Source organism: Bolinopsis microptera, chromosome 2, assembly GCF_026151205.1.
Source record: "Bolinopsis microptera isolate Bmic1 chromosome 2, MBARI_Bmic_1.0, whole genome shotgun sequence".
In the NCBI taxonomy this organism is placed as follows: Eukaryota; Metazoa; Ctenophora; class Tentaculata; order Lobata; family Bolinopsidae; genus Bolinopsis; species Bolinopsis microptera.
The window spans coordinates 6,833,351-6,844,544 of record NC_087073.1 but is presented as its reverse complement, the minus strand read 5'-3'; the positions used below and the strand labels follow the sequence as shown (position 1 = coordinate 6,844,544).

At 37.7% G+C, this 11,194-nt stretch overlaps 1 protein-coding gene across 1 annotated transcript; it reads right to left on the bottom strand.

The window, feature by feature from the left end:
- Window positions 1-7,622: 7,622 nt before the first annotated feature.
- On the bottom strand, window positions 7,623-9,481 carry LOC134826647 (23 kDa integral membrane protein-like). Its single transcript, XM_063839106.1, has one exon. It carries the CDS (start codon window positions 9,465-9,467, stop codon window positions 8,760-8,762), a length of 708 nt encoding a protein of 235 aa, XP_063695176.1. The 5' UTR covers window positions 9,468-9,481; the 3' UTR covers window positions 7,623-8,759.
- Window positions 9,482-11,194: the final 1,713 nt, after the last annotated feature.

The window sequence follows — 11,194 nt, the reverse complement described above, 5'->3', positions numbered from 1 at the left end:
CGTATTCATGGAAATGTGCAATGTTTCCGTTCCTTTGGCCTGGAAAATTAACACTATAACAGTAACTCTCTCGTTATTGAAAAAGAGATAACTATAAATAATAAAACTAAAACACGTCCAGAATTACACAAAATCGTAGCTAAGCAATTCCATCTGGATCTGCCGACTGCCGTAAAAAGTATTTAGTTTCTTATATTATGGTGAATGTGCGTGTTTGGCAATTTGCCAAAATATTATGCTAATTTATAGATTACTTGGCTGATGTCGCTGCTCACTGCCGTGTCACTCCTGTGAGCTGTGAGCTGTGGCACAGAAGTGATGGGGTGCCGGCCGGGCCACAGCAATTACATCGGACAAGTGAACTAACAGTAAGCTAGAGTAAGACCATTATGGTAATATGCTCAGTCACTCCTTGGTGCATTTGCAACTTTATATAATTATTATACAATTATTACATTTATTATGTACCTTATCGGACTCTACGTGATATGTGCAGATATTGATACTGATAATGTCGAGAATTTTTCCGATCTGATATATACATAATAAATAAAGTTAAAGATGTAGGGAATAGGGATGGCTGTAAAACTAGGAAAATTGTTGGTTATCGTAATTGAAACTAGATCACAATAAAAATAACTTTAAACAATGTAAAAAAATAACAGAACTGAAAATAGTGTTGCTTTTATGTCATTTACAGGTTACAAATTTACTCATGACCAATACAAAACAAAAGTAGAAGTAGGCAAGGCTGCAGTCGAACTACATTATATTCTTAAAATTATGTATTCGAACTCGGAACTACATGATATTGTGTAAGTGCAACTTGCAGTGACTGCTTTAGTCTGTAGCTACTTTTACTTTCAGCTTTGACCGGGATATTGTCCCACATGTGACCGATATACTGACTGTCCCACATGTGACAGAGATATTGTCCCACATGTGACAGAGATATTGTCCCACATGTGACAGAGATATTGTCCCACATGTGACAGAGATATTGTCCCACATGTGACAGAGATATTGTCCCACATGTGACAGAGATATTGTCCCACATGTGACAGAGATATTGTCCCACATGTGACAGAGATATTGTCCCACATGTGACAGAGATATTGTCCCACATGTGACAGAGATATTGTCCCACATGTGACAGAGATATTGTCCCACATGTGACAGAGATACTGTCCCACATGTGTCAGAGATACTGTCCCACATGTGACAGAGATACTGTCCCACATGTGACCGAGATACTGTCCCACATGTGACAGAGATACTGTCCCACATGTGACCGAGATACTGTCCCACATGTGACAGAGATACTGTCCCACATGTGACAGAGATATTGTCCCACATGTGACAGAGATACTGTCCCACATGTGACAGAGATACTGTCCCACATGTGACAGAGATACTGTCCCACATGTGACAGAGATATTGTCCCACATGTGACAGAGATATTGTCCCACATGTGACAGAGATATTGTCCCACATGTGACAGAGATACTGTCCCACATGTGACAGAGATATTGTCCCACATGTGACAGAGATACTGTCCCACATGTGACAGAGATATTGTCCCACATGTGACAGAGATACTGTCCCACATGTGACGTGAGCTGAGTCACGTGACTACTATAACTACCAGTATGCTTCATCCAACTCATGATTACAGCAACTTATCTGGCCAGGGTGTATACGTACAGTCCTCGGAAATTATAAGAGTCAAAGCAAACATATACCATGGTCCATCGACCATCACGTACGATACCTAAACCCTGCACTATTTCGGCTATGGTTGATTCGATTTTGGTTAGATATGATAAATTATGGGATATGTGATATGTATCCTGACCCTGTGTACTGTATAAGTGTGTATGAAGGTTCCAATGGAATGTTATAGCCGGATAACTGTAACTGCACTGAATATTGGAAGGCAAAACAATGAAATTAGTGCCCGTTACATAAGAAGTGTCTGAAAATATCACCAGTGGACTAGCATCACTTCAAGTGGCTATTTGTAGCTCCTCCATGTCTATTCTTCAGGGCTGAAATGACAAAGGAATATTGGAACAATAGCAGATATGAGCATGAGAACCAATGACCAGGATTGGGTATTTGTGGTTCTTACACCAGGATGTCGTGCTAAACTTATCGTACAATTCAGTGTTCACTTTAAACTACAGGCAAGTTATCAGTATACTAATGTTAGCAACAATAGAGTATTGAGGTCTGGCCGGCTATAATAAAGGAGTGCATGGCATTGGTACAATTTAGGAATATGTTTTGCAAACAAAAGGTTGGTTTTGCTGCAATTTGTATAATAGACACCTGCTGCTGCACAAATATACCGAATGCGAAAGTGACTAGTGACAATCCTAACATAATGTGTACCTTGATCATGTCAAAGTGTGGTTCTGATGTTCCCTAACAGTAACTGCAGGGTTGGGTACTGTAGCTTAATGTAGAATCACACGACCGCCTGCAACCTGAACATCTTATTCCTAGCTGCCTTAGGCGTGCTGAAGGTATCCTTTTAACTTGACATATGCAATGAAATTAAGGACATTGTCCTCCTGGAATGCGAAAGAAAACGTTCACTTACTTTTGTAAGTGATCTGCAAGATCCAAGATCAGAAAGAAGTATATTGTATTAAGGAGCTAAAAAGGGAGCACGTCCGGGCGGCAACTTGCGCTTTAAACTGTCAAATATTCTCGAATCCAATTACTACTAGGGAACAGAAATTCACCCAAAGTTCAGCTGACTTACACCAGGTAAACTATAACTCGCCGCGCAGTGAGCTTGAGGACACACAATTAAGCTCATAACAGGAGCTTTTTGAAATATAGTTATAATCGACCGAGCCCTGCACTTTGTAAATGTTATTTTCCTACTCGGACTCCCTAGCGAGTAAGGGAATACCTGTCAACAGCTGTCATCAGCTCGGTAAAATTCTGGGGAGGGTATCTGACTATTAGTATTATTGGTTCTGCATACTTTAACTTAGTAACAACGTGCTCTCACTAACACCGTGCTGTTAGTAACCAACTTGAGCTGGAGCTGACAACACGTTGACCCTGGTTATCTGTAGCTCTAACTGGTTGGTATCCAAGTAGAAGGGGCTGGTATTAACCTCTGTAACTTGTGCAGGTAGGTTTTTTAATTCTTAACCTGTTCTTCCGTGCGGTAGGTAACTAAAAACGATGATAAGAAGGCGTTTTCGTTAACTTTTAATAGGCTGATCTTGAATTTTTGAATAAAGAATTTGACAACATATTTGACATTATAAAATTTAGTATTCTAGATCCTTTAGCATACGATTTTCACAAGAAAACATGTAAGAACTCCATGCAGATGTACGATCCGATGGACATGCAACCTGTTACTGTTAGTTGTTATTATTAAGCCCTATAAGTATAACTTGTAGGGCTTATTAGTAACAACTGACAGTCCGATGAAATGAACATTGTTGATTGTTGCGTGGTTTCAACAATCAAATTTATTCATCCCAAGCTGACAAATGAATCATCAATAATTTGTTAATTATGATTAAGCTACAAAAGCTTGAATATTAGCAAAAGCTTGGTTAATTGCTATTTTGCTCGTGTTATTTAAATTTATTGACATGGACATTGTCCATGTCAATAAATAACACATTCAGTAGTTGAATTTGAATAGAAACAATGGCAATAGTATAGTAATGACCCGCGTTATTTAACTATGAAATTCCAAAAACAAATCGAAGCCGATATGCAAATCTAAAGAAGATGAGCGCAAATTAATTGCTCCTTCATAAATTAACCTACCGTACCAAAATTTCATGAACACCCTGGATATTAGAAACAAGAGAAACGCCACCTTAGAACGCGAGAAGAATCATGACTTATGCTTACTGAGTTACAGAAGATTCTTACTAACCACTAAGAATAAGAGCACTGGAGATACTGGAGAAAAAGAGTGGACTAATAAAGAAAATAATAACATTAACAGGTGCTCCCCAGCTCCCTTTCTGATCTCTAAGATTTTGAATTATGAACTGTAAATTGATAGCATATTAGAGATGAACAGATGAGTTAAAACGCACAGCAAATATGACTCAATGATAATTATCATGAAGTCGGAGGTGATCTAAGAACCTTTGTAACACTAACAATATACCATTGTATTACTGCTCATACTTCTCCACTACCACTGCAGCACTAGAAGTTTGGAAAGCAAAACAAGCTACAGTTTCCAGCGTACTACAATTACAAACAGTTTAACTGATTACTGAACCGGTACTTTGCAAAAGAACATTCAGCTCACAACATATCTCGATACAGAACAGAACCAACCGTTTCCCATGTTATATGACAAGCATCACACGATCTTTTAAAAGACATACAATGTTTTCCACCTCTCAGCATGCACTTTATAGTACTCGTTATGCACATGTCACGTGCGTTAAGGGCGTTGGGGGCAGTTTCATACTTGTCAAGGGGCCGGCCCACCTCAAGATCGTTAGCCCCGGACTTAAGAAATATTTTAACTCCTTTATAAGTAAGTAAGTACAATAGCTGCAGAAAAGAAAGGCTCTTTATGAGCGAGAAAGAGCGAGAAGTTATCCGAGAAACGTATATATAATAGTCCCTGTGTAATGTATGTTGTTGATAAGCAATGCCGGTCAAGTCAGCAAGCACGCAGTCTCTTTGGCAAGCACCACCTATTGATGGAGAGATAGAGTTAGAACATGTGCGGTGGCTGAAGTCTTGGGAGGGGGCAGGGTCGGTCGACTGAAGAATGAGGATACTCATATTATTACTCAGCTGGTAAGGATTATCCTTACCAGCTGAGATTTACCATGATGACGTAAAAGTGGGCATAATTAAGAGCAGCAGTAATAGTTTAGACAACAGCATCAGGCAACAGCTGAGAGATTAGAATTTAAACCGGGGTCTGAAGCATTCAGAAACAATAAAAAGGATTGGAACTACTCCATGAATCTGCTGCGAATGCGTCAAAGAGTAAATAATGTCAGAGAACGATAAACATTTACAGTTATTGATATCAAATCAGTTGCAAGAAACTGCATTTATAATAAAACCACATCGTTAACTGATGAAGAAAACATGATCCAATTTCACAAATATTTTTGAGCACAGGATCAAAATACCGATCGTCCAGTTATCCTTGTTATTTTGGATACCTGTCATCATTGTTGAAATTTACACGTGTCCTGAAATCGGATATCTCCAAGTTAATTTGGAATCAGACCCGATATCTGAGCTGGCCGCCAGTCAGTTAGAAATATCATCACCTCGGTCGGAATGAAATTTAGTATCAGCGTGAACCGAGAAGCTATAAGCTGAGACGCTATTTAGGGAAACAAACGAGTTATTATCACTCAATGTGAATCTTATGACACGTGGAATTGGAAAGGGTGAGGAGAGAAATAATCAAATAATCTCAGAGTTAGATTTTCAGTTCAGATAGGAATGTTGAATTGTTGAGATTATGATGGTCAGATAAAATTTTAGGGATATGAAATATTGTGGGAAGGAAATGTAATGTCAGTTATGGATTAAATGTCGTCAAATTGAAATTTACGAGATTCAAATGCCGATTTAAAATTAAATAAAATGGGAAATAAAGTTTAGAAAGGTCATAATCAAGGAAAAGAACACACAAGTCCTATGGAAACAGAATGTAACTAAAACTAGTCATTACTCATATGACATAACATTATAACGGCTTTGTAAAAACAGTGAGGCTAGAGCATATAGAAAATGTAACAAGTATCGAATGACTTTTGCTTTTCTGATAAACAATTGTTTGACGACACTGCCCTCCATAACTTAACGTGCACGTGAGTTGTTTTATTAAAAGTTTTAAATTAACATTTTTCAAATGAAAGAGGACCCAAGAGGTTTGTACAGGTCGATCGGATTCTTTTAAAACAATCGGGTCAGAGCTAACTTTCAACACGAAATATTATAATTATTAATTAACAATAACATTGTACATTTTACAGTACTTTTTGGAACTATAAAGTTTAATCATAACAAACGGCAGTTCGTGAGTTGGAGTATAACTATATACTATAATCGACCATGCAGTTTTAATCGTGAGCGTTTTACGTGCCAAAATAAATGTACAAACTCTGTTTACGACCATGGCCCGTTGTTCAATAAATAAAACTTAAAGCTACCATATTGTGACTGTAAGTGGTGAGAATTAGTGACGGGAGACACCTTCTCTTCCTCTGCCGGATCTTGTGTAATAACCTAGTTAGTAACAACAAAGCCTAACGTTCTCAGGCGAGAAGCCTCATAAATTAGCGCGAACGTTTCTGTGTGGTACTGGTAATTACCAGGTCATTTTTATCCTATTATGAATAAATTAGGTCTGTCATTCTACTATTCTCGAATATCATCAGGATTCTGGATCTTAGATTTTATGTGCAGAGTAGACCTTTTAGTTTTAGGGTAAACTAAATTTTATTGTATACTTTTACCTGTAGTTATGAAGTTAAACTAAATACCGCATGTTTATTATATTTGAGAGTTGGAGTAGTTTAATATTTAATAATTAATAAGTTGATCCACTGTGTTGCTCCATTGATAGAACCCTAGTCTCCGGGAGGTGACACAAGTTTGACACGTGGTGAAGTAATTTAATCAACAGTAAGCACTTTATAAATGTGCCACGTGCCACTATCCATATCAAACTTTTACATGGTCACATGTCACAACAATTAACTTGCAGCAACTTATAAATTTAGCAAAGTTGATGACTTGTGAGTTGCTTCATTCGATGGACAACAACTTGTATTGACGAAAATAGTAAACTGTTTAAACAATAAAAATCATGATTTAAGAATTAGTAATTTCATTTTCAAATAAACATGGATTAAAGCTATGACACTATCATAGTAATCAAACACAATTATTAATAAACAAGCATTATTATACGTTTTATTGCCACAATCAACGAATAAAATCTTATGCATATAAGCTGTGTTAAATCATGGAAACAACAAAAGTTAAGTCAAATAAAACCGCCAATAAAAGAAACTAGCGATTATAAAATATAAGCGCTATAAGTGAGCTGAGCAGTATCAGAGCAGGGCCCTGTACGTTACTTCAAGTATACGTTCTCTTCTCTTCTCTACATCTTAAAAGCTTAACAGTTAGCAGCAAGCAATTCTAATGATCCGCTCAATAATCCAGCATTTTCTGTGCATGACCGAGGAATATTTAATATAAAGCTTATTTATATCCTACAGACTACAATCAGCAACTATCCGCTAAACTGTTCACTAAAGTGTCCCTACTAAATTGATAAACTAATTTTTTAAATATGGAGCTATCATAGCTCATATAGCTGTATAATAAATGATCTTTAAAACCTAATATACCCTTTCATTGTGCCACATTCTACGTCCAAAATGTACGTCAATTATGCCTCATAAACGTTTAAAAAACTTAGATCAATGATAATTTTAAACAAAACGGGAACTGTTCAGACTTCGTTTAATAACGCAACAAGAAATAAATATAAATGTATTAATTTAAGTGACATTCAAGTCGTATTGCTCATATTATTTATATAACGAAAATTATATTTATTAATAGACGACAAATTTAACGTAAAGGAGTTCAACAGAAAAGGATAGATCATCGAATTGTGCTCGTTTAGAGATCAACACTTATGGTCCAGTGACGTCCGGAGAGTTTAAAATAATTAAAATCATATTAAACATTCTCTTAAACAATGTTTATTTCATACGTGCGTCATCATATTTACCGGCCGACAGCAAATAACTGTAACTCACAATAGGTTATTAATAGGTCCAATCTGCAAAGATGTTTGTTCTGACAAGAAAAAATCCCAACAAAATTCTGACCTGACAAATAAGAAACGTCAGCAGTCGGATCATTGCAAATGCCCGGAGTTGTTGTTGTCACTTTATAATCATACAATTTTACTTTACCTCAGAATATAGGCTCACAAACATTAGGCTAATTAGACGTCAGTAACCTACGCGAATATGATGCTGTGGATCTGTTGGAACCCGTGGTTACTAGATCTGTACAAAGAGAGAAAGTTGTCAAGTGGACTGGTCTAGAATTACGATTTAGGTGTAAGCCAGTGGATACCTGTAACTCCGAGACCTGGCTATCATCCCATTTATTCATCATAATTATTAAACATGTTCCTTTTAACTCACACAGTCATCACCCAAACAATACGAAATTACTGATAAATCGACTCTTAAGTTTATCAAAGTTTAATATAATCGAATCAAATATTGTATTATATACTGTAACGTTAGTAAAATATTTTATTTCAACTTCCACATAATAAGAAACGGTGATGTTCATATTTTATAAACAGCCAATCCAAGACCAAAAGTGAAACTATGATCTACTATGTAGACACGATCTTTACGTCAGCTATTCGCACGGTAAATATTTGCGGTTCCATCATCGAAGCTGCCCTATTATTAAAATCTAGTACGTCAGTTTTACGTCATTTATAGTAATCATAAAGTCATAAATCTCCTGTCATTAAGGGACATTCAAATTCAATTCATTGAATACTAAACAGATACTCAAATATGGCATATGATTGTCACGATCACCTATTTTGAATAAAATCTAATACACATCATTTAACTTGAATCAAATATCGATCAACAATAATGATCCTAGAACTTCTAATTATCAAACACCCACAAATCACAATCAGCGTGTTTATGCGTCACAATTGTCCATCTCTAAGCGATGTGGTTATATTTGGGAGAATTCTGCCTAACATAACACGCTCCCATCATACTGATGACATCCAAAATAACTGCAAACCCGATCACAACAGCAAACAAATTCAAAACATCGCCAATGAATTTGGGGAATTTCATTTTGCAACCTTCATCAAACCTATCGTCCGTGGGGCACTCATCGAAACTTGTGACAGTATCATCACTACAGCAGGATGCGGGGGGCGGGTGATCAGGTCTAAAATCATCCTGTCCCCCGTACCCACAGCACTTCAAATTAAACTGTATCGCATCCACAGCCTGCTTCACGTTGTCATCTATCCCGTCCTCGTAGTACCTGGTCACATAGTCCCGGAACCCTTCCCGAGCTGTCTCCACAATCTTATTCTTACTGCACAGACTCCCCACCAGCAGTGCCAACTCCAGGATCAGGACCACCACTATCAGACCTCCGTACACAATCATCATGCTGGGAGACTGGGTGATGGAGCCAAACAGTCCCAGTAGTCCCAGAGTCAGGACAAAGATTCCGATAAATAGGGTGAAGACTATGAATCCGACCAGACTGCCTGTCTCCATGTCATTGAAAGGTTCTGTCTTGGATTTGGAGACGCAGTAAATACCAATAGCGGTGATAGCGAAACCAAATATGACCGTCAGCGTGTTGATCAGGAAGAGAAATATGCGGACACAGCCTTGTAAAACCATACTGATATAGCAGTAAACCTGTCAGGATATTGATAGCGGGTTAGATTAAGAAAATTGGGTACATATATCGACTAATTCACTGATAAAACAAATTAAGTAACAAAATAGTTGAAGATTCTAAAATGTATGCCTTAGAAGGGAAAACGATTGGACTTTATTCAAGAAAAGCGGAATCCCCGATGCGATATTTGAGATGACATATACAGGACCGATCATGGATTCCTGTCAAGTTGTAGGCTTCAGTAAAACCTCGACATTGAAGCCTTTACAAGTTAACAACATGCCATTAACTACCAGGAACCGAAGCCGAATTAGAAAACTATGTTTTCTAACAAACAACGACAAACTTAGAGCTGTTGTGTTTAACAGCTAGAATGACACTCAGTTAATTTCGGTTAAAAGTTCATGTTAATGGATTATGGACGAAAGCCAAGAAGCGAGAAATATCTTCAAACAAAAACCGATAGGCTGAAAAAGAGGTACGAAGTAACGTGCAGTAAGTATAACGAGATATCTGTTAAATATTGAGGACCATGGTGACGTCAGAAGAGAACCTCATAGCATGGCACCGTGTACTTCCCTTTGTAAGGAAATGTATCATTATTATTTAGCAAACAAAGAGCTTTTGTTTTTATTATTGTTCTTTATCGTTACTGAGTGGTAGGAGCTGAAGAACAAAGACAGGTGTGGGTCGTGAGGGCTGAGCATGAGCAAAAATGAGCATGAGCAAAAGTTGAGATTCGATAAATGAACAAATTCGTCAGGCGAAAATTATAAAAGTGTGATAAATTATAAAAGTGCGATATAAGAGAGATGAAACAAGTGAAATATGAACCATGAAACAGACATGAAACAGACATGAAGCAGCTAATAGCTGCCTAGCAAGTGCCAGATACAGCACAGTTCAATGTTGACTCCAGTTCTAACGGATCTATGCTGCGCAGCTTTCAACACAAGTCACAACCAATATCACACCTTCCTCACCTGTCTACGTCACATGATCGGATTTAGCCAATCAGAGAGCTCAATTTTCCTCGCTTATCCAATCGGATTATTGGATTTAAAGGAACAGATGGTGGTGTGGGATTGGGAGAGAGGAGTCTTGGAGCTACATATTATGGCAGGCTAACAGAATTTCATTATCTTTGTTGTCGAAATTTTAACTACAATTTTAACTAAATTGATGACTGATATTTTAACTGACTGCTATTCAAATTCATTATCTGCAATGCAAAACGCCAAGGAAAACAACAGTACAAATAAGTTGTGGCCCGATTCCAAAAAGGGAGAAAACTCAGTAAACTTTCAGGTTGAATTAACTATTTCGTAATTCGCGGCTGATGTATGAATTAAACGCGGAGGAATACTTGTAGTCATGGTGCGAGCTGCACAGTGACCATATGTTCACAACCTACTAGGGACTATCTCGTCCGAGCCTTTATTTAGCTTGCTCCTTATTGGTCAACTGATCACACAGAATTAGTTTTATTGGCTGAAAGCCTTAGCACGTGCTGACTATCATGGTGGAGTGGTGGTGCTGCAATGCTGGAGCAATGCGGGAAACTGATTGGCTGTTGCTACGCAGCACGTGGTGCTGATTGGTTGGTATTGGTTACTATCGCACTGTCACGTGTCTCTGTTTCTTTGTTTGACACCTGCAGCCCAGACGGTGCAGACAAAACAGCTTTAATGGGGACGCTGCTCTAAAGTCTTATTTAATATGGAAA

Excerpts from the sequence above, each read along its gene's own strand:
- LOC134826647 (XM_063839106.1), bottom strand. The coding sequence starts at position 9,467 with ATGGTTTTACAAGGCTGTGTCCGCATATTTCTCTTCCTGATCAACACG.